This window comes from Balaenoptera ricei, chromosome 6, assembly GCF_028023285.1.
Source record: "Balaenoptera ricei isolate mBalRic1 chromosome 6, mBalRic1.hap2, whole genome shotgun sequence".
Taxonomy (NCBI): Eukaryota; Metazoa; Chordata; class Mammalia; order Artiodactyla; family Balaenopteridae; genus Balaenoptera; species Balaenoptera ricei.
The window spans coordinates 115,233,783-115,257,319 of NC_082644.1; the positions used below are offsets into that span (position 1 = coordinate 115,233,783).

Here is a 23,537-nt window from a genome sequence, read left to right on the forward strand (position 1 = left end):
GGAGCCCCAATCCCCACCCCCAGACACGTGACAACAGCCAGGACAGGCTTTCAGAAAACATGTTTACCCATACACTCCAGAGGCGGCCCTGGCAGTCACAGTTCAAAGGCCCCTTCGCCCAACAAACCCCAAGCTCTGGGTTGCCCTGACCAGGGCGACCAGCCTGGGAAGTGTGGCACCAAAGGCAGGTGGAGAGGGAGTGCAGAGAGGAAGGGCCAGGGCTGGTGCTCGGTTGAAATTCATGGTGCTGGTGAATGAGGCGCCACCAGCCCCGGGAGCAAACGCCACCGGACAGACTCAGAGGTGGGATGAACCTGACTCAGATTACTCAGGGAGCAAGGGTAGGGAGGAGGGTGCAAAGGTCACCACGGCCCTCCTCTTCTCCCCCTAAGTCTGGAGGCCTGAGATGGCTCCAAGTGTCCCCAGGGTAGGGCAGGAAGGGAACTTCGGTCTGCTCGGCACATGATAGGAGGCAGGATCCATAAATTAAATGTTTTTGGTGGAGTGTGGTCGGAACAGAGGCCTGGTGAAGGCGTTGTGGCTGGCTGGGCGATGGGGCTACTGGGTCCTCCAGGACGGGTGGGCGAACACGATGGGCCTCTTCTTGGCCCAGCGGGAGAACACGGCCTTCTCAGTGATGAAGCGGTGAGCGCTGCGGGGTGCCCGCTCGTGTGCCAGGTACATCTGACACTCGTCCAGCCGGCCCTTCTCGAAGTAGTGGTAAGGCACTGAGGGGTGGCTCTCCTCCCTGTGGGTGGGGAACAGGGACGAGCGTGAGGCACCAGGACTCGCCCGCCTCCCACCAGACCCTGCCACCTACCGGACCACCCCTCGCCAGGTACTACAGGCCACAGAGCCCCATGCTTGGTCCCAGGGGAGGCCAGAACAAAGGAGGAACAGGGCAGACCCTGAGGATCCCAAAGGCCGGGGTTCAAGCCCTGGCTCTGCCTCTTGCAAGCTGGCTGACTCTAGGCCAAAGACGTACGCCGTGAGCTTCAATAACCCATCTGTAAAATGGGGATGGTGATTATCTACCTTCTCGGCTGAAACCACCGGTCAAAATATGCAAAGCGCCTGGTGCTGGGCTCTTGGGGACGGACCCCTCATTCCCCGCAGCATGGAGCTGCCAGCCCCGCACACCCACCTACACACTGGCTGTCTGGCCAGGTGCCATGGCAGAGGGCACACGGGCTACTTCCATCTCACCCACGTGCTCAGCAAAGAAGTTCCAAAAAGAAAAGAGGGTGAAGACGTGGGACCCTTTCAGTTCAGTTAATTATGTCAGTTATGATAACGTTGAACTATATAATATCACAAGTCAAAACTTAGGTGTAATAGATCACTGACACCATCAGCCCTGATGCTGTGGTAGGCACTTTGGTAGACTATTCTCTCTCTAAACCTTTCCATAACCTTCTGAGGAAAGTGTGATTATTTTCTCTCTTGGACATGAGAAAATAGAGGCTCTGGGAAGTGGCGGCCAGGCCCAAAGGCCACACGGGCAGAGCGGAGGCTGGTATCCAGCCTGTTCCAGAGGCCGGGCTCCTTCCCACCCTGGGCCTCGGCCACCCATCGGGAAGCCCACGCACTCTCCAGCATGGACAGGGCCCACGCATGGTGCCCTCCCGCCCGGCGTCTGGCTGGCCTGACCTGCAGTAGCTGTCGCTGACCATTCCATAGACCACGATCTCCTCACACAGCTCCAGGGCGAGAATCATGGTGAACCAGCCGGTGCTGAGAAAGGAGCCCGACTGCCTCCTGGCAGAGGGAGGGAAGCAGTCAGCCAGCCGCGACCCCCAACTCAACTGGGAGCAAGGCGGCCCCAGCCTCAGCTCTCTCAGGGCACAGCACTGGTTCCCCTCCCAGCAGAGGGCCTCTCACCTTGACGCCCACAGTGGGGCTCTGGGGGTGGCTTAGGACGGGGCAGCCCCAGCCCAAGGCCAGCAGTGGGCAACAGGTGGGGGCGGGGTGCAAAGCTGGGTCCATTCAACTCTTCCTACCCACAGAGGACTTGAGCAAACCACCCCTCCCCCAGCGGTGGTGCGGCAGCCTTGATCACATCCTGTCCACAGCTAAGGGACCAAGCTTGGGGAGACAGCACGAGGCAGCAGAGCACCGTCGTTGAAAGTGGGGAAGAGGGTCGTCTGGAGTCAAATGGTCTTCGATTTGAATCTGCTCTGCGGCATCGGGTTTGCTCGTGAACTTCTCTGAGCCTCAGTGAGCCATCCGTGAAATGGGGATAATTATGGGTGGTTATGGAGAGGGAACACTGTCAGCCTAGCTCCTCCCCCAGGCCCCAACACCCAACTCAGAGCAAGGAACTGTGTGGCCACCCCAGGCCTCGACTCTCTCAAAGCACCAGCACTGGTTACTCTCCCAGCCGAGGGCCACTCACCTCCACCTCTACCGAGGGGTTGTGGGGTGATTCAGTCATTCAAACTGAACACCTCCTAAGCCCTGTGCTGGCCTGAACCGGCCCCGCCCACTGCTAACATTCTCAAGGGAGGGGGCAGCTGGGAGAGAACTGCTGGGAAGACGAAGAAACAAAAGAATGGGATGAAGGATGTCAGGTAGCAGATGCTCCTTCATTTGGGGTCAACACGACCCTCCATCCACATCTGGAAGCAAAGAGTCATCCGTGGGAGGACCTGGGGGAAAGAACGGCATGTGCACAGGTCTGCAGGTGAGAGCAGCGTGGATGTCTGAGGAGGCCCAGACAGCCAGGGTGGCTGGAACAGGGTAAGCGAAGGAGGATGAGGTCACAGAGGCAGGCAGGGGCCAGATCACGTGGGGCTCACAGGCCAGGGGAGGGAGGAGGTGGGAGTCTGGACTTTACTCTCCCCGTGATGCGAAGCTGCTGTAGGGTGAGGGCGGGTGACTGATGGGATGAATTCCCTGGGGCAGTTGGAGCTCAGACTGCAGGGGGTGCTGCGAGAGCAGGGGGGATGGTGGCTTAGGTCAAGGTGGCACCCGTGGGCACGGGAGGAGATTCAAGAGCCCATCATACGTGGTGGGTGATGAAACAAGGGGAGTCAAGCGCAAAGCCCAAGTGTTTGTCTGAAAAACTGGAGGGAGGCTGGCGGCCGTATTTTCTGAGCTGGGGAGGTGGCAGGGAGGAGCCCGTGTGTGGAGGAGGGGGCCACAGGAGTCGGCGCGCTCTTTTAGGCGTGTGGTAGAATGAGATATTGAGGGCAGCGCCTGGTGCATGAAAAGGGCTGTTAGAACTGTCACTGTTGCTTTCCTTATCAGGAAGGGACGTCAGAGACCAGTTCAGGTCTCAGAGCACCCCCTCCAGAGAGAAGAGCTCCCACACCAGTGGGAGCAGGCCCACACCAGTCACCCCCGAACGCGTGCTGGCGAGGCCGAAAGCCCCTCACCACCGTTTGGAATTCTTCATCTATATGATAACTCGAAGAATGACAGCCCTCTGATTCCCATCCCCCATCAGAGGGCAGGACCACGTCCGCCTGTATCACTGCTGAGCCCCGGCGCCTGACAGAGCAGATCCTCGATGGACCAGAGGCTGCTGGAGAAGGCAGGCCCCCAGCCGCCAGGGAGACTCCAGCAGGCAGGCCCCTGGCTCACCGGTTCTTGCCCGTCTCGTCCTGGAAGACCTGGTCGCAGTAGGCCATCATGCGCTCGGTGAAGGTGTACACCTGCAGGCCCGGGTACGTCCTGGTGAGCTGCAGCAGCACGCGGTAGGTGCGGCCGCCCAGCGCCCGGTCCATGTGTCTCCCCTGGCCCCACACCACGTAGACGGTGTCGCGGGCCTGCTGGAAGTAGTGAGAGTAGTTCCGCAGCAGCAGCGGCACGCTGGTGTGGGAGATGACCCGCAGGGTGCTGCGCCGGCCCACGTCCGCCTCGAAGCCCACGGTGGGCGCCTGGTTCATGCGCAGCACACACTCAGCACCGTCGATCTTGGCACCCAGGCCCGAGCCCAGCATCTGGCCCGAGCTGGACACCACGGCACAGCTGCGGCACGGCTCTCGGACCAGCGGCTGCAGGGGGAGGGAGAGAGAAAGAAAGTCCTGGGGGGCTTCCCTGGTGGCTCAGTGGTTAAGAATCCGCCTGCCAATGCAGGGGACATGGGTTCGAGCCCTGGTCCGGGAAGATCCCACATGTCGCGGAGCAACTAAGCCCGTGCGCCACAACCACTGAGCCTGCGCTCTAGAACCTGCGAGCCACAACTACTGAAGCCCACGCACCGAGAGCCGGTGCTCCGCAACAAGAGAAGCCACTGCAATGAGAAGCCCGTGCACCGCAACAAAGAGCAGACCCTGCTCACTGCAACTAGAGAAAGCCTACTTGAAGCAACGAAGACCCAACACAGCCAAAAATAAATAAAATAAAATAAATTTATATAAAAGAAGAATGAAAACTAAAACAATTCTTTAAAAAAAAAAAAAAAGAAAGTCCTGGGCACACAGATTCCACCTGCCAGCTCCCCCACCCAGGAACACCCCCTGACCATACTTGACATCTGCATCAGTAAGATGTATCAGTAAAGGGATGTAAGTCCCTTTATCAACCCATTTTGCAGATGAGGAAACCGAGGCTAGGCAGCTGGAGTGATTTTCTCAAGGTCAGACGGATGACAAGTGGCAGAGCTAAGACTCTGTGTTCAGGGAATCTTCGTGCTTCCTCATCAGCCACATTCCTGACCCTGGTCTCTATTGCTGAGGCCCTAAGAGGCCCTACATTGCATTTCCTCATTAGGGTTACATAAGCAAATATTTATAAAGCACTCAGAGCAGTGCCTGGCACAGACTGGGTGTCAGGTATGTGTTTGTTAGGTAAATATGAACCTCAGCTCTTCGGAATCACTCTTAGGTCACTCCCTTCTCTGCCCCAGTCCCATTCTCATTGTCCCAGTTTATAAGTAAAAGCAGTCTTTAGTGCCCACGACAACATTGGGAACCTCTCGTTCTGAGCCTCAATCCTGGCTCTGCCCCTTCCTAGCTGTGTGGGCTTAGGCAAGTCACTTTGCCTCTCTGAGCCTCAATTCCCTCATCTGTAAAATGGGGATGAAAATAGCATCTACTTGACCAGGTTGTAAGGAAGGATTCAATTGAAAATGCCTGGAGAGTGATCAGCACAGACCAAGGGCACAATAAGGGTCCAACCCTCACCTCATTATCCCCCAAGAGGCGGAAGCTGAGCCAACAAGCCTGCAAACATTCACTGGGTGTCAGGGGTCAGGGCTCCCAGAAAATGACTTGCTGCCTACCCCAGGCCTCCATTCCCTCCTGGGGGAACACAGGTTTATGGAGGCGCGTAAAGGATATGGGAACATTAATTCTAGTCAATAAAAGACACAGTGTTGTAGCCCACTCAGGGACATTTTATGTCTGACATAATGTTGATTTAAGGACTCGTAGCCCCATTTTCCATGCCCCAGCAATAAACAACAAGACTTCCTTATTCTGCCCTCAGTTTGAGCCTGACCTGACAAGTGGGGTCTGGTCAGATCCAATGTCACCATCAGCCCCAGGAGGTGTTCTGCTTGTCCTACACAGGGTCTTTAAGACAATTAATACTTAATTTATAAAATTCAGCCCTTTTGACATTCTAAACTTAGATTTCGTGCTCTGTTACAAACTTGGGGGACTTCCCTGGTGGTGCAGTGGTTATGAATCCACCTGCCAATGCAGGAGACACAGGGTCAATCCCTGGTCCAGGAAGATCCCATGTGCCACGGAGCAACTAAGCCCGTGTGCCACAACTACTGAGCCTGCACTCTAGGGCCCGCAAGCCACAACTACAGAGCCCACGTGCTGCAACTACTGAAGCCCGCCCGCCTAGAGCCCGTGCTCCGCAACAAGAGAAGCCACTGCAATGAGAAGCCCGCACACCGCAATGAAGAGTAGACCCCACTCGCTGCAACTAGAGAAAGCCCGCGCACAGCAACAAAGACCCAACGCAGCCAAAAATAAATAAAAAACAAACAAACAACAACAACAAAAAAATTCAGAGGATCTGGCCACCCTGGGCCCACGTCACCATGAGCTCTGAGCATCTGAAATGAACATTGGCCGTGACCATGGAGCTGGGACAGTGTCCACCCAGCCCACCTTGCCATTTGTCCCACCTGGCCAAACCTGTATGGCACTTGAGTTTGTCCCCCCGACCCCAGCTGTTTTTGCATCTTGATCAAAGATTTACACAGCACCCGTTCTAAACACTGTCCATGAATCATCCAGTTGGATGTGGACAGCAACCCTACTGAGGTAGGAACTGTAATGACAGCCTTTTGCAGATAAGGCAACTGTGACTCAGAGGGATGAAGGCCTGAAATAGGTCTCCTCCAAGCCAGGGTCCCTGAGCACGCCTCCCTCTGACCAACACTCAGAGAGCTGTCAAACTCCGAACTGGGAGCTTCCTGCACCGGGTGTCATTGGGGGATGCCTTTGAGAAATATACCAGATGGGGCCGCTGAAATCAGGGTGAAGGGGATAAAGTACTCCAAACCTCACCCAGCAGAGCAAGCATGGGGAGGTGCGTGCCGTGGGGCAGGGGCCTCAGCTGCCTTGTCACCCCCGGGCCCCACTGTCCCTGTCTCTCCCAGAGGGAGAGCTCTGGGGCTGATATGACTTTTATCTGTGTCATCTGTATCCCCAGCAGCAATCAGCACAAGGCAGGGCACATCCAAGGCACCAAATACACACTTGCTGAACAAACGGATTGTGCGTAGACAGGTAAATCTAAAGACACACGCATCACCGTGATGTGATGATGTCTGGCTCCCCTCGCTGGAGTGGGACTTCCGGGTGGCCACCCTGTCTGACTCACCTTTTTTTATCCCCAGCACCCAGCTGAGAGCAGCCAGGCAATTATTTGTTGAATTTAAAAAAAAAAAAAGACATTTGGGAATTCCCTGATGGTCCAATGGTTAGAACTCGGCACGTTCACTGCCATGGCCCGCGTTCAATCCCTGGTCGGGGAACTAAGATCCTGCAAGCTGCGCGGTGCGGCCAAAAAAAAAAAAACAACAGACATCTCCTCTTAGAACTTGAGGCTCAGAGAGGTAAAGTGACAGGTCAGCTTGTGAGCAGAGGAGCCAAGCCCAGGGTCCAGGCTGGTCTGACATGAGCCCATTTCTCACAATCCCGAGAGTTGGGGGGCACCCTGGTAGCCTCGGCCGGGCCTGCCCCCGACATGTTGCCCAGCCAACTCACCTTGCCATCTGGCACGCTGCTGTAGCCACTGAAGTGCTGGGGCCCTGGCACAGTGGGCCTGGGGTTGATAGAGAGGTGGCAGTCCAGGCAGGAGGCCAGGCAGAAGGGCAGGCACGTCCAGCAGCACAGCAGGATGTAGACAGCGGAAAAGCCCAAGGAGCACAGGAGGACGAGTCGGAGCCGACCCTGGGGGAGGCAGCTGTCATGGGGTGGGAGTGCGGGTCGCTGGGACTCCTAGAAGCTTTTGCAGGCGTGCTGTACCCCAGCCTCATGGGTCCAAACCCCAGCTCAGTAGTTCCCAGAACATCAGCAGAGGCCACCATCTCCGTTAACCAGGCCTTCCTCTGGGCTGCCAGGCTCAGAGCACATGACCCTGAGATAAGCCCTATTAGTATTCCTATATTCTAGATAAGGGAACCCATCTGGGGTGAAATGGGTAGCTCAAGTCCACACGGTAAGAAAGTAGCAGGGTGGGGCCTCAAAACCAGAAACGGTGCTCTTAACCAGAAGCTGAGGTGTACTGTGCAGCCTTGGGTATAACTCTCCACCTCTCTGGGCCTGCTTCCTCTTTGAAATAGATAATGCCCGAAGCGTGAACTTACTGTGAGGACAGTGGCCAAAGCACTACCATGAAGCGCTGTGCACATGAGGACAGGAGAGTGGCCCATCAGAAGGGCAACCAGCCCCCTTCAGACCCTGGGTTGAGGCTGCCTGCATGCCCATAGCCCATCCCCTCCCCCAGCTGACTCAGTGGCCATCCCCCTAGCTGATGATCGCGATTTGGGTCAGCAGACCGGCTGAGTAAAGGGATGGTAGAAAGGGATGTGAGGGGAGCATCATTCAACGAACGGCTTCAATAACTGAAAGCTGCAGCCCAGAGGCTCCCGCCTCCAGAAACCACGTGCCAAAGGCCATCTGAACCAGGAAGCCCTCCTGGCCCACTGCCCGGCGGGCAGACTTAATGAGTACCCCCCACCAAGCCTTCAAGGTGGGGTTGCCTAGTGGGGGACACAACCCAGGCCTGCCATTGTGCGCTGAGCCACCTTGGTCACCACCTGTGTCTCTCTGGGTGCTAACTCTCCCCCAGCCTGCCCAAGGCACAGGTCCCTCTGCCACCCCTCAGAAACCACTGAGCAGCTGGCTGGGGCTCTGTGAAAATCAGAGGTGAAAAAGCAGCCCCACCAGCTCCCCCAGGCACATCCTGCCAGAGGCCCTCGCTTTTCTGCCCACAAGCCACTTCAGCTTCTAAAAATAAATCTCTGTGTGGCCAGCTGTGCGGAGGAGGGGGCTCAGCCCTGAAGCCTCAGGCTGTGCCTGGCACCTGGTCCCCTGCCCACAAGGGACCCAGAGACCTTGATTCAGGCAGCCGTGGCTGACTTCCCACAACATCCAAGGCTCTCACCAGGGGCTCCTGAATAAAATCAAGAGCAGCTAAACTGAACTTTCACAACATATTCCACTCCCAGGTAGACAGATGCCTCACCTGGGTGACCCTGGATGCTCACAGGAGGTAGTACTATTATCTCCGTTCTACAAGGAAGAGGGGCAAGGCCCTGAAACCAGAGATGGAATGCCACTTGCCTGGGGCCACACAGCCTCCAGGTCAGGGCTGGCCTTCTCCTCAGCTCAGGAGCAGTGGAGTCGGAAGTGACGGTCAGCCCTGGGGTGGGAGAGGCTACTGAGGCTGCTGTGCCAGAGGCCACCTCCGAGTCCCCTGTGAGCCTTCCTCCTTCCGCCACTTACCGGAGCCTTCATGCCGTCACTGCCGCTCAGCAGCCGGGGGGCTGCTGCCTCCAGGGATCACGCTGGGAAGGGATGGGAGCCGGGGACCTGCCAAGACCCAGACACTCAGAGCTGGGTCCCAGGCCTCTGAGGAAACTGCCCAGGGAAACTGAGGCAGGGGAGGGTACAGGCCGCGGTCAGGGCAGATGGCTTCTGGTAATCAAACGCCTTAAAGTCCCCAAACACGGGAAAGCACTGTCCCCATCCTAAAGGAGCTGGAATCAGTGACCCTTGGGAAACCTCCAGCCAACCCAGTCCCCATTGCACAGATGGGGAAGGAGAGGCAGACGAGAGGAGCCCTCGGCTCAAGGTCACCCCTCGACTCTGGGTCGGACAGAATCAGGAGCCTGGAGCCTCGACTCCCATCCCATCCCTCCTACCTCACTAATGGAGAGGCCTGGGGCGGGACAGCACGAGGGATTTCCACCCCACTCCCAGATTCCACCACCCCTCACCCGGACGGGCGCTAACCTGGAGGGCAGGTTGGGACGCGCCGGCTGCTCCCGATCCGCAGCTCCGAGCTCCATGACCCGCGAGCCGGACGAGCCGGGCAGGAAGCCGGAGCCCCGGGGCGGAGGCAGCACCGTCGCCGCAGCTTCTGGAGGCTGGAAACTGAAAGGGCTGTCGCTGCCGGCGGCAGGGGCGGGGTTTGCCAGGACGGGGAGGAGACAGGCGCGCTGGGGGCAGGGCTGAACGGCGGTGGCGGGGCTTACGAGCGCGGCTTGCGCGGCGTGAGTGGGAAGTACGCGGCTGGCAGTGGCGGAGGGGCCTCCGGGGCTGGGGGCCGGGCCTCGGCAGCTGGGGGCGGAGTCTGAGCTGCAGTGTCTCCCGTTTGCTGTCCTCCCGCACGTCTCCCAAGCTCCTGCCGGAGGTGGGTTGGGCGGTCCGCCTAGGAAAGGGCTAGAGGGTGTCGGAGCCAAAGTGCCGTGGCTCCCTTGTCGTCCGGACTGGAGTTTCTCCATTTATGAAGTCGGGCGGCGGGGGGCGGGGAGGGGAGCGGTGCGGGACGGTAATTAAGCGGGGTTTTAGGCTCAGGCAGCCCCGGGTTTCAAGCTTGGTAGGGTTGCCAGATTTAGCAAGTAAAATACAAGATGCCCACTTATACTGGAATTTCAGCAACAACCAATAATTATATTAGAAATCTGAAATTCCAGTGTCATTGGGCGTCCTGTATTTTCTCTGGCAACCTTACCTGGACTACCTCGGGTGAGTTCACCTGAGCCTCAGTTTTTCTCCTCTGTGGAGTAGGGGTGATGATAGCACCTACCTGATGATAGCATCTCCCAGTGAGATGGTGCAGAGGCATCTTGTGACAGAGCCAAGATTCCAACCCTGGGCGGTTACTGCAGAGCCAGGACTCTGACCACCTACTTTCACCTCCCAAACACCTCCGTTTTGCTGCAAGATCCAGCGGTAAGACCAGGTTAGAATCACAGGACTGGGGATATACAGAACATAACCATGGGACTTCCCTGGTGGTCCAGTGGTTAAGAATCGGTCTTGCAATGCAGGGGATGCCGGATCGATCCCTGGTCAGGGAACTGAGATCCCACATGCTGCAGAACAACTAAGCCCATGCCACAACTAACGAGCCTGGGTACTCTAGAGCCTGCGCACCGCAACTAAGACCTGATACAGCAAATAAATAAATAAATATTTAAAAAAAACAAAAAAACAAAAACCATAACCAGTATTCAATTCATGAGTCACTTGGTTTATTGCACACAACACAGGTTAGTGGGGAAAATAGGAAAGGGGGTAACAAACAACAAGGAGAAGACTGGGAAGGTCACGTCTCAGCACGAGCGAGCGGCGGGCTTTGGTCCAGCTGAACCAGAATCTCATGACAAATGTGAGTGGGAAGTCGCCTTCCGCTCCAACAGAGCATCCGTCTGGAACAGCTCACAGCAGCGCCAAGTCCTCCAGCAAAGAGCCTTCAAGTTGCTCAGTCTTGTAGTCTCATTTTAAAGGATCTGCCTGTAAGGTGTAACAGTTATGCCCCAAAGAATCTTGTCTCTATCAGTCTCTGTGCCAGTAGAGTCTTCCCGAGGAACCAAACAAATTCCTTACCTAAAGCAAAACTACTGGGACTTCCCTGGTGGTCCAGTGGTTAATACTCCACGCTCCCAATGCAGGGACCCCGGGTTCGATCCCTGGTCAGGGAACTAGATCCTGCATGCCGCTGCACGTGGCAGCGAAGATCCCACGTGCCAAAACTAAGACCCAGCGCAGCCAAATAAATAAAGCAACACTGTTAATTTTTTTTTTTTTTTGGCTACGCCAGGCGGCATGTGGGATCTTAGTTCCCAACCAGGGATGGAAGCCATGCCCCCTGCAGTGGAAGTGCAGAGTCTTAACCGCTGGACCGCCAGGGAAGTCCCTAAAGCAACACTATTAATTTATGACACTCAGACACTTGCAGTCCTGTACTGGACAGTTCACAACAACTAATATGGAAGTTCACATTGGCCACTGTGACTCCATCTTGAATTACTGAGCTTAAACCCTATGAGTTTCACACAAGATGAGGAAGAATCATGGTACAAAAGAAGTCACACTATAACACCCCCCTTCTCAAAGTGTCCTCCAATTCGAAGCCAACTCAGTGTAGGGCCCCTGCAGGTGCTGAAATGTGTCCCATTCGAAGGCTCACCTGGGGTCCCTCGGGGATTCAAAGTCAAGTGCTTTCCGGGGCCAGATAGGATCGAAGGGGCAAATAGGAGGCAATAGGGAGAGGTGGGCCTGGGGTGAAGTGGAGAGCATACTTCCCATCTAAACTGTTTTTCTTTTTTACAAAATGCTTCATGAGCATTGAAAGAAAGCTCATCTTACCACACGCATCCCCTTCTGCAGGGCCCTGGCCTGGGAACCAGCCTGGGCTCTGGCTCTGGTCCCATTTCAAACTCCATTTCCCTTTTTCTAAGAGGTTCTGGTGTGGGCACAACAGCAGGGTATCTGTGTTGGATATCTGCACCCAGATCAGCAGCTTTCCAGGGCTAGCACTCCATATGCAAAGCCAAATTCCCCCAAGCCGGTGATCTAGGCCTCCATGCCTCTCCCCATCCTGCTGGGGGCTGCTGTTGAAGCAGCCCTGCCCCCGGGGCCTCTGTTGAGCACAAGCCTTCCTTGTATCCCCCACTCCAGCCTGGGCACACCTCAGTTCAGTCTCTCTCTGTGGCCCCAACCCCAGGGGGAAAATGGTGAGATGTTCCCTATGGATTCATTGATCACCCACAATGGCTGGTGACGATTCCTTCCCCAGAGAGGCAAATCCTTCCTTGCTAAGGCCGCATGGAGACATGGTCAAGTTCCTGTCTTGACAAGCCCAGACATGCCCAAATGTCCTGGGCTCCCAGAGTAGATGAGGATCATACATCCACAGTGGAACTGACACTGGGAAGTCCCACAGCCTCAGATGAAGCTCTTCAATTTGGCTTTGGCAAAAGTCCTCTCCTTACTCTTCTTCATAGAATAAGGAGGCCCTCCTGCTTCCTTCTTAATCACCGTCCACCCACCCTGGCCGCCGTTCCAATCTCCAGTTGCATTGAGCTCGTTCCTACTTCAGGACTTTTGCACTTGCTATATCCTCTACCTGGACTTCTTTATTCAGATGGCCGGCTCTTGTCATTCAGCTCAAATATCACCTCCTCAGAAAGGCCCTTGCCAACTTTTCTATCCAACACCGCACCACCATCCCTCTTGTCCCAACATGATTTATTTTTTTCATAGTACTTGTCACACTCTGAAATCATGCTGTGTATTAACTGGTTTTCTTGTTTATGGTCCATCTGCCCACCAGCTTCTAAGCTCCATGCGGGCAGTCAGGCCAGTCATGTTCTTAGGGCATTTCTGACACCGGCACAGTGCTCGGCACACACTCAGTGCTAGAGAATGTCTGTTGAATGAGCCAGTTAGAAGAGCCAGGAGTCCTGGGCCTCGTGAGACCTTGGACAAACCACTTCCTTTCCAGCCGCAGGCCCTGCCTCAGCCCATTGCCAGAGATCCAAAGTGGGTAGGGGCTGAGCCATCCCCATCTCTGAGCGTAGGGCTCGGGCCCTGACTCAGCCCTGTCGGATCCAGACCCCAGGGAAATGTAGGGCCAAACCCCAGTTTCCTGCTGTGCTGCCCTTCCACCACAGAGTCTCCACGACCCACCCACCTCCTTAGTGATGACCTTAATGCACTCTATGTCTCAGCTTCCTGCTGAGCCAGAACAAGAAATGCTCTGTGGCTTGTGCCAGCTCAGAAAGGTAGAGTAATCACCCAGAGTCACCCAGACAGCTAGGGGTGGTGTCAATTATATATATGTATATATATTCCAGGAACCCGCACTCCAGCCCTGCAGCATAAGATTTCCCTTTCCTCTCCCTTCCCCCACCAGCCATTTTTCCTCCTTTTCTCTCAAGGCCAATGGAATGGCAGTGGTGGGTGTAACTGAGTGAATTTCCCAAGGTCTGGAGTCATCCAGTCCAGGGATCAGCCATTGGCCCACAAAGCCCCCCACACCATCACACTGTCCCCCCAGCCCTGAACTCCAACCACAGTGTCATGTTTTTCTCTCTAGTGCCAGGCTCTCTCTTACTCCAGATCTTTGTTGTGTCCTTGGCTTGGGACCCTCCCAGAGCTGCATCTGATTCTTCTGGTCTCAGTGAAGGGGTTAGAGCACACCCACCCATCAAATAATTAGGTAGAGGCTCCTTCCCTGAGCTCCACGGCCCCATGTGCCTTCACAAGGCTTTGTCACACACGTTGCTTTTGTCACTGTCCCCACCCCCGACTGTGAGTTCTGTGGCGGTGGAATCTATCCCCATTTCCCAGCAGGGGACCTGTCACATAGCAGGTGCTCAGTAAATATTTAATGAGTTAAATGTTTCCATTTTAACGATTAGACCACTGAGGCACAGAGAGGTTTAGCACCTTGTCCTGATCACTCAGCCAGGCCCCAGAGAAGCTCTAGAGGAAAGGGCCACTTGGGCATGGTCGGATTGGACTGGGGTCAAAGGCAGAGTTGGAGTTTCCTGGAGGAGGGAGAAGGAAAGATCAGAGGCTATGCAGGCAATTTTCTTCTCTGCTCCCAGTGATGTCTGTGTGTCCAGGTCCCTCTGTCTGACCACCAACCCCTGGTCCCATTTCACAGATGATAAAAGTGACTCCCAGAGGAGGGCAGAGCTTACTCAAGATCAATAGTGGACCGCAGTCTAATGTTTCCCAGAGCTGAAGCCCCCCCACTCCCCCACCTCCTCCCACCTGCATCCTAGAGGAGCAGGAGTGAGGGGGGCCACCCCAGAGGGAGGCCAGTGGGCCCTGCTTGAGCCAGGGCGGGGGGGTGGGAGGCGCGGGTTCTTGGGCTGGCCTTGCCACTTACCCGTGCATAAGCCCCTTAAAGTCTTTGGGCCTCAGTTTCCCCATCTGGACGACAAGGGGGCTGGGCTTGGTGGCTTCAGCCTCCCCCTTTCCCCAGTGAGGACAGGGCTGCGGGAGCTGGTGAGTAAGAATACAGGCTCCTGAGTCCAAAAGGCATAGTTGAGTCCTGGTTCCAGCATTTATTGCTGAATGATCTTGCTCAGTCCCTTCACCCCCTGAGCCTTCATTTCATGGTCTGTAAAAAAAAAAAAGAATAATAGCATTTTTTTTTTTTTTGAGGACTAAATGAGCTAACGTAGGGGAGTCCCTGATAACAATGCCAGGCACAGCATCCCCAGCAAAATGAGTTCATAATATTAATTAGGGGGTGCTGCCCTCTGGAGGCCAAGTGGAGGAACAACAGGCGAGGAGAGCCCGACCCGCTGCCCGGGCCAGGCTGGAACCCGCGTCCCCAGCGGGCGACCATTGTCCAGGTGGGGAGAGCGCGGCTGGGCGCCGGTCACTCGGTGTGCGCCTCCACCCATTGGCAGAGGCGACGGGCGTAGCGAGTTGGGCTGACGGTGGAGAAGGTCCGGCCTGGATAGCGCAGCGTCTTCCACAGGTGCTCCAGCCGCTTGCGGAGCCCGTAGACTGTGGCGAGGTCCACGAGGCCCAGGAAATAGCGTTGCTCTGGCCCGTCCAGGATGTGTAGGGCGTTGGGGGCGTCGGGCAGCAGCCGGCGGTTCTGGGCTTCTGGCTCCTCCAGGCTCTGTACCCCTCGCATAGACCTGGGGGCAGACAGGAGGGTGAGGTTACCACCTCCTCCAGGGAGCCCCAGCATGGCCATGCTGCCCCTGGGTCATTCTCACACCTCCCGTGTGCCCGGACCTGTGACGTCAGATAAACTGGGCGGCTGAGTGAAGTGCAGTTGACGGTCTAAAGCTGAGCTGTTCATTATGCAGCCACCAGCCAGCCATATGTGGCCACTGAGCACTTAAATGTGGCCAGTCCCAAATGAGATGCGCAGTTAGTATAAAATACATACTGGATTTCCAAAACAGTATGAGAAAAAGAATGTAAAATATCTCATAAATGTTTATATTGATTAGATGATGAAATGATAAAAGTTTGGATGTACGAAGTAAGTGAAATATGTTATTAAAATTATTTTTACCTATTTCTTTTTTACTTTTTAAAATGAGGCTACTAGAAAATTTAAAACTACATGTGTGGCTCGCATTAAATTTCTACTGGGTAGCGCTGGTCTAGAGCATTTGGGTCACACAGACTTTGGCTCTGCACTTATGTGCCACATCACTTTGGGTAAGTCCCATATTTGGGTACTTCCTAAACTGCTGTTTGGGGTCGTCCAACCCTGGAAGTTTCAGGGTGGCAGAGTTGAAACCTTGCAGACAAAGTCCAACCTGAGTTTGCAGATGGTGTGTCTTTTTGCCTCAAATTGTATTCCAAATCAGAAGATGCCTCTGGCTGGGCCCCCTAATCCCAACCAGAAGCAGGCTCAGTTCCCTAACATTGTCCTCTTGTGATGGTGGGAGTTTGGGAGTGGGGGTCGCGGGGTGGGGGGGTCGCTGAGGGCTTTATCCCTGCCCTGCCCAGGTCTTGGGGGGAAAAAAGCCAATCAAAGAAAGCCCCACCCAGGCACCAACCAATCAGAACCGAGTGGTCTGGGAGCCAGGACAGAGTGCTGGTACTCTCTGCAGTGCCAGGGTTAACCTGGGGGTGGTGGGTTCTGAATGAGGGGCTGGGAACTGGGTGGGGGTGGGGCTGTAGCTGTGACCATTTACCAGGCAGCATGGAGAAACAACCATCGTAGGCAAACTTGGGTTTACCTGCTGAATGACGGCTGTAATCTGAGCACCATCTGGGTGTAGAGGGCAAGGGAGAAGCTGACCTAGGTTGGATGGGCAGACTTGGTGGATTCTGTGCCCCATGGCAGGCATTCCACCATCTGGTCAGGATGTGCCCACCAAGCCATTACCTTGGGTTGTGCCCAAGACTCACCCATCCCAAGGTCTTCCTCCAAAGGGTGGGGATGGGGGCTAGGTGAGTGGACATCATTTTTCACTTGTCTTGTCCACCCACTGGATCAATGAACTTATTTCCTTGAAGTGCCTGTCTTAATCCCTGAGTAATTCGGTTCAACCACAGATGTGGGCCTTGGAGGACTGAAATCCAAGTAACTAACCAAGTACTAACATGAATCCTCAAAAGTCATTCTACAACTTCACTTCCTCTCTCTGAGGCTCAGTTTCCACATCTCTAAAATGGGAACGAGCCCATCTTCTCAATGAGGCTCATAGTCAGCATGCAAGGATTGGCTGCATGCAAGAGGAAGGCAACAAGATGATGGTGCCAGTGGTGATGACCTTGGGGTCCTCAAAGTGAAATGACCGAGTTAAGGGGCAAGGGCTCTTTCTAAGGCAAAAATTAAATAGTTCTGAAACCTTTAATGGCTCCACATCTCCTTCTGGAAAATGGGCAGATTCTTCAAAAGCACAACTGGATCTCACCTGGTCTTTCCTCTGCTGTGATCCATCTGTGCCTGCTACCCCTGCCGGCCAGACTTCTCCAGCCCTCCACCCTACACACACACACACACACACACACACACACACACACACGTACACACATACACACAAACACTGCACTTTCCAGTCTTCGAGCTTTTGCCTGTGCTGTTCCCCCACTACACCATCTGTCTTTTCCATGTTCTCATCACCTCATTCTTGCTGTTGCCTCTGGGGGGCCCACCTGGCTGTGCGGAAGATGAGGCTACTGCCTGGGCCCCGCTCATCCTCATGGAGACGCTGAAAGGCCATCAGGAGGCTGTAATCCAGCACGTTGAGCTCCCGGAGGAAGGCGGTGTCCAGTTCCATCTGGCGGAGGAGCCAGCTCCGCTGGGGCCCTGCCGGAGCATCAGTGCCCCCGCCTGAGTGCTCGTTGTGTGCCAGGCAAGTTTCTGAGGGCTCCACACACATCTGCCCCAGAAGGGCAGATGTCATTACTGTCCCATTTCACAGATGAGGAAACTCATCTGTAATTTGCCTTGGTCACCTAGCTAGAAAGCTGTGGAGTTAGGATTCTCTGCCTGACTCCAGAATCTGGGCTCTTAAAGACTCAGGCAGAGAGCAGTGCCAGGGACACCCTTCTAACTTCACTCTAAATGGAGGAAGAGCAGGCAGTGACCGCCCCCGTGGCTCACCCAGGTTGATGGTCTTGCCCTGAAAGTTGAGGTCTTTCAGCACCAGGACGAGGGGGCTGCCCTCAGGGGCGGGCTCCACCCAGCGGCTCACCTCGCAGCCCTTGATGTCATACCTGGGAAATGAGGGGTGGGGGAGACAGAATTCAACCTTATAGAGACTTGAGACATACAGGGAACTCACAAGGTAATAAGAAACAAGAGCTTCCACTGGGTGACTGTCCAGATTCTCAGCACAACCCCAGTCCGTTATTGTCCCCATGTTAGAGATGAAGAAAAAGCCTCAGAGAGGTTTTTTGTTTTGTTTTGTTTTTAATTTGCCCAAGACCACACAGTGAGTAAAAGGGCAGAGCAGGGATTCCAACTCAGGCCCTTGAACGTCCAGTCCAGCCTTTACCCCTGCCTGTGACTGCCTCTTGGCACTTTGTCATCCCTGGGGTATCCCAGACAGAGGGGCCCAACCCTAGACGCAGCACCAGAGGGCATGAGTGAAGTCCGCGGCCCTGGGAGAGCACCAGAGTGGAGCTCGGAGGCAGAGGCAGGGCTAGGAGGCTCAGAGGGCCACCTGCAATCAGAGGCTAGTTTGAATCCCTGCTCCTCACGTAGTAGCTGTGTGGCTTTCCCCTCCTCAGTTTCTCTTCGACAAAATGGGGATGATTAGGACAGCTACCCCTCAAGAGTTGTTCTGGGAATAAGGATGGTGATGAATGCAAATGGCTCACACAGCGCCCATGGCATACTGAGTGCTCAAGAGATGCTGGTCGTGGGAATCACTGTCTCCGACCCGTCAGGAGATCTTGGTAACGTCCCTTCTCCTCCCTGCGCCTCAGTTTCGCTGTCTGTCTAGTGAGTGTGGGTGCTTCAGGTGGCACATTCCGGGTGGGGCCGGGAGGCCGACTCACCTCTCGGAGATGCGGCCGGTGGGATAGAAGACGCTCTGCATGATGATGAAGTATTTCTGGAGACGGGGGTAGGGAGTGAGGGAGGACAGGATCTCACCCTCCCCCCGCCCCCTCCGGCCCGGCCCCCTCGCCTCGGCCTCACCCACCTTCTTTCCCCGGGCCACCCGCAGACTGTGCACTCCTGGAAAGGGAGAGGGCGTCAGGTAGAGAGGCCCCAAACTCGGCAACGCCGGGTGCATCCTGCCCCAGTTCCAGGCCACGCCTCCTTCTCGCGATCCGCCGCTTCCCGAGCCTCCAGGCCACGCCCCCATACCCCTTCCCCAGCTTGGGGTAGTGTCCCAAGTCGACCCGCTTCTAAATTTAGCCCCAAAGATGCCGTGTCCCCCAGGCCTAGCCCTGCCCATATATCCTCCTCCCGGGACTATTCAATCCCAACCTCGCCCCCTTTGGGCCCCGCCCGAGGTCTTGGCCCCGCCCACCGACCCCCGCCCTCCTACGTTGCTGTCTAGGACCCGCCCCCCCACTGAGCTCTGCCCCCAGCCGGCCCCGCCTCCTGTCCAGTCCCCTCCACCCTGCTCGTGCTCAGGTCCCCTACAGCCCCCGTCCTGAAACCGCCCACTCCCTGAACCCCTCCCCTTCTCGCTCTCTCTCTTCACCCCTCCCCTCGCCCCGCAGTCCCGGGTCCCTGGCCGGTCATACCCAGCAACCGCGCAAGCAGCGAGTGTGGGTGCCGCTGCAGGTGCTGCACGTAGCGGGGCAGGTGGGCGAGCAGCGCCCGCACCTCCCGGCGCCGCAGGGTCTTCAGGAAGAAGCGCTGGTCGTGGCTGGGGGGCGGGACGGAGAGGTCACTGACCAGGTGGGGCAGGAGCCGCCTCCCCACCGCCCCTCTCGCCTCCTGCCCTCGCCCTCAGTCTCTCCTCCTCCATCTGACCTGTATCTGGCCCTGACCCAACCTGACCTGGCCATTCTGTCTCTCTCCTCAAGAGCCCCCCTCCACCCCGGACACCTCTCCTACCCCTTCCCCACCCCAGCCGCCAGCTCACGACAGGAAGAAGCTGGCCTTGCTCTTGGAGGTGCTGAGGAACTGCAGGTAGGGGCCGCCGGGACCCAGCACAGCCTGATAGTCCTCCTCTGCCAGCCCTAGGGAGCGCCGCAGTCGGGCGAAGGCGGGGCCAGCCAGGGTGCCCAGCTCGAAGCCCTGCGGAAAGGAAGAGCAGCCCCAAGAGTGTCCCTGGGGCCCAGGTGTGTGCAGTCGGCTCTGGCGCGGGAGGGTCAGGGTAAGCACACCCTTCCTGCAAAGCCCCGGGGCAAGCCATCATTCCCACTGCACAGATGGGGAAACTGAGGAGAAGAGCAGAACACACCCCCTCCCATGCAGCACTCTTGGGCTTTCTACCTCGTGAACCTGGGTCAGGACCTCAGAGAAATCCTCCTCCGTGGGCAGCCCCTGTAGCAAGGAGCAGAGGGGCTCAGGGCAAGTCTCAACCCCCCGGTGCCAGCCCAGGGTCTCCAAGCATCCTGTACCTGGCCTCACCCCCGTTCCCCCCAATTTGATTCCTCCAGCCAGTGGGGACCACTCTGGGTGTGCCTGAGTTGGGCAGATAGACTGCCAGCCCTCCCAGAGCTGGAGGGAGGAGGAGAGTAACCCAAGGCAGGTCCTAGGTGTGTCTCATTCACTGCTGGGTCCCCAGCACCAGTCTCTGAGTTAGAGCCTGACGCATGTGCCCAGACACACGTTGGCCAAAGTGTCGCCAGATGCCCTCCCAGTCGAAGGGGATGGCCTAGAAGCCTAGGACTGTCTGACTCAGCCTGGGAGAAGCAGAATCAGAGAAAGCTTCCTGGAGGAGGTGCCCCCTAAGCTGAAATCTCAAGGGTAGTGGAGAGGAGGAGCAGGGTGCTCATAGGAGCGGGAACAGCAGTGGGGGCCACCAGGAAGGGAAGGAGAGCCTGAGTGACTGAAGCGAGTAAGGATGGACTGGGAAGGAGGCTGGACAGTCGGCCCTTGGGGTTGAGCCAGCAGGACCGTGAGTCCAGGCTGAGTATTGGGGAGCCATGGAAGATTTTCAGCAGGTGATGAGATTTAGAGGACTCCTACTCTCTCCCTGGACCTCCAGGTCCCTGTGCTAGGACCTGGCTCACAGGATGTGGTCACACTGTGCACACATATGCACACACACAAACAACACACATGCTCACCCGGGCCGTCCAGCTGCTGAGCTTGCAGTGGGCGACCCTTTCTGCTGAGCCAGCCTGGCCCCAGCCTGAGCTCCGGGGAGGATGGGCTGGGCTGGTGGGGTGGGGGCGGGGTCCCTTCTCAACCACACACCCTGGCAGAACCGGGAGGGCCTCAGAGACCAAGGAGTACAATCCCTCCCACCCATTATACAGAGGTGACATTGAAGCCCAGAGAGAGGCAGAGACCCACCTAGATCACACATCAACCACCCGGGTCAGGGGGTTCCTCGCACTCCCCACACACCCTGGGCTTTCTGGCTTCCTGGCCTCAGCCCCCACCCCAGAATGTCCCTCCCTCCCCTCACCAAGCCCCTGCCTTCCTCTCCTTCTATCTAGCCCGCTCTGTTCCCCAGCCCTGCAGTATTAGCAGGACAGGGCATCAGCCTGGTCTTGCTGTCTGTGCTGTGGAGGTGCATGGGACAGACTGGCCACTCACCGTGGGCGGGTGGTCCATGGACACTTGAGTGGCAGCCCACAGCCCTGCCTGCATCATACACGTCAGCTGGTGCAGCTCATGCCCTGGGCCAATCTCAAACAGGCCTAAGCGAGACTGCTTGTCTCGTAGACGCCAGAGGAGGCCACGGCGGCCAGAGCTCGAGGTGGCAGCTCTGTGTCCAGCCTCTGGGGAGGGGGCCAGGACCTGGGGTGGGAGGCACCAGAAGCAATGAGCCTGAGGCAGCAAGCATCCCACAGGGGAGAGACCCTCGTCTGAGTCCCACGTCCACTGCTTGTCAGCTCACCCCTCATCCCTCTCTGCCTCAGTTTCCTCAGTTGTAAAATGCAGATAAGGCTGGTACCCACCTCACTGGGTGTTGTGAGGGGACAGTACCTGGAATGCAGTCAGTACCCAAAATAGTGATGGTTATTATCAGTAGGTAGAGCATTTGTTCTGCAACCTCTCACTAGCTTAGGTAAATCACCTAACCTTTCTGCACCTCGTTTTCTCATCTGTAAAATGAGAAGTACAATAACTCCTTCGTGGCAGGTATTAACTGTTGTTACTGTTGAGTGTGAGCATCCTGCACAGGAACTCCTTATAGTAGGAGCTGTGATGTCAGTGATTCAGTCATCTATTCCACTCGTCTATGCCGAGTTCCTCCAGGCCAGCGCGGAGGGTCAGCACGAAGCTGAGATCATAGCTGCTGACCCCTTAGCATTGGGCACCCACCAAGTGCCCAGCACTGTCTGAGAGCTTGACCTCCTAACAGCCCTATGAAGGAGAAGCTTTTATCATTGTCTCCATTTTCCCGATGAGGAAACTGAGGAAGTTCTCAGGGGATACCCGCCGGACTCCCCGCTTCAGACCTGCGGCCCCATGTGGGGCGTGTCCCAGTCCCGCCCAGTGCAGGACCCCTTCTGGGCTTGGATGGGGGTGTGTTCGCCGTGCACGGGGAGGGGAGGCCCTGCCCCTGCCCTCCAACCATTTCCTTTCCTGTCCTCTCTCGGGTCTGCACCTACCTCGCGGGGCCCCGGGCTCGGCGCGGCCATCGCCCCCGCAGCAGCTTCCCCGGACTCTGGCCGCGTCCCCCGCTGCCGGGCCGCCCCGCTGCAGGAGCCAGGCCCCGCCCCCGCTTCTGGACCGACCAATCGCGTGGTGCCGGTCACGGCTGCACCCAATCCGAGCGGGGGCGCGGGGGATCGCCTGCGGGTCCCGCCCCCGGGTCCCGCCCCCGGGGCTGCAGCACCCTTCGGACCGTGGTCCAGGGCGGGGCAGGGCCGCCGCGCGTTGGTTAGGGCCCCCACCGGGGGAAGACCCCACATTCCCTTCCTGGGGTGGAAGACTCAGGTCTCGGGGCGCTCGGGGAGGCGGGTAACCTAAATCCAGTCCCGCCCACCCACCCTGGCGTGAAATTCCCACCGACCGTATTTCGGGTGAGGAAACTAAGGTCCAGAGAGAGAAGTGACTACCTCCAGGTCACACAGGAAGTCAGGGGCGTGCGTTCATTCAACACTTATTTTGAACATTCACTATGGGCCAGGAGCAGTGTAGGCCGGGGTGGCGTGGGGGGGGGAGGCGGATTTTAGTGGTGAGTGAGAGGGAGGAACACAGCTGCCAGCGTGAGCTTTTAAAAGCATAAATCGCAAGATGTCACTCGCACGCTCTAAGCCTCCAGTGGCTTCCCACGGCACTGGAACAAAGTCCAAACATCTCGGTGTGGCCCCAGGCCCACCTGCCCGCTCTCCAGCCCCATCTCAAATCACTGTCCCTGCACCCAGCACACGGTCACAGGGGATCCCTGCTGGCCCTTGGCCACCAAACTCTTTCACACCTCCGGGCTTTTGCAGGTGCTGTTCCCTCTGCCTGAAATCCTCTCCCACCTCCACCCTCGACTTGATTTGCTTTATTCCTTATCACCTTGCCCGACTCTAAGTGTCCCCTCCCTTCAGTCATGATCACATCGCTTTATTTTTCTTCATCACACTTAACACTGTCAGAGACTGTCTTGTTCATTTATTTGTTTATTATATCTCCCCTCCCCCACCCAGAGTGGGAGGACCAGGAGGGCAGGAACCATGCCAGGCTCCTTCCCTGGCTCAGTACCTTGCACAAACCAGTGTCTGAGAAGTATATGCTGAACCAATGTGAGTAGGATGTGCAGAGAACCTCAGTGAGTCCCAGGAAATGAAAGGCCAGTGTGACTGGAGTGAGGAGAGCTCAAGCGAGCATGCAGGCTCTTGTCGGCCGGCCATGGGAGGGAGAGGGACGGCAACCCAGAGAAGCATTGTAAGTGTGTGAGAAAGATTCTCAGAGGAAGAAAAAAAAAAAGCTCAGGGACTTCCCTGGCAGTCTAGTGGTAAAGAGTCTGCACTTCCACTGCAGGGGGTGCGTGTTCGATCCCTGGTTGGGGAAATAAGATCCCGCATGCCGCGTGGTGCGGC

General features: G+C 56.6%; 2 protein-coding genes across 3 annotated transcripts; both read right to left on the reverse strand.

Moving 5' to 3' along the window:
- Positions 1 to 45: 45 nt before the first annotated feature.
- Positions 46 to 9,517, reverse strand: ST6GALNAC4 (ST6 N-acetylgalactosaminide alpha-2,6-sialyltransferase 4). Of its 2 annotated transcripts, XM_059925708.1 has the most exons (6): positions 9,429 to 9,517; positions 8,919 to 9,005; positions 7,176 to 7,361; positions 3,586 to 3,998; positions 1,651 to 1,758; positions 46 to 748 (listed from the first exon to the last, which is right to left on the reverse strand). In XM_059925708.1, exons 2-6 carry the CDS (start codon positions 8,928 to 8,930, stop codon positions 559 to 561), a joined length of 909 nt encoding a protein of 302 aa, XP_059781691.1. In that variant the 5' UTR covers positions 8,931 to 9,005; positions 9,429 to 9,517; the 3' UTR covers positions 46 to 558. The 2 variants fall into 2 exon arrangements, with proteins under 2 accessions (XP_059781691.1, XP_059781692.1); XM_059925709.1 differs by lacking the exon at positions 1,651 to 1,758.
- Positions 9,518 to 13,816: 4,299 nt separating this feature from the next.
- PIP5KL1 (phosphatidylinositol-4-phosphate 5-kinase like 1) lies at positions 13,817 to 22,161 on the reverse strand. Its single transcript, XM_059926582.1, has 11 exons — positions 22,116 to 22,161; positions 21,094 to 21,297; positions 19,819 to 19,869; positions 19,466 to 19,620; positions 19,122 to 19,246; positions 18,569 to 18,603; positions 18,423 to 18,478; positions 17,524 to 17,636; positions 17,073 to 17,226; positions 14,323 to 15,088; positions 13,817 to 13,975 (listed from the first exon to the last, which is right to left on the reverse strand). The coding sequence occupies exons 1-10, from the start codon at positions 22,143 to 22,145 to the stop codon at positions 14,821 to 14,823; spliced, it is 1,191 nt and encodes a 396-aa protein (XP_059782565.1). The 5' UTR covers positions 22,146 to 22,161; the 3' UTR covers positions 13,817 to 13,975; positions 14,323 to 14,820.
- Positions 22,162 to 23,537: the final 1,376 nt, after the last annotated feature.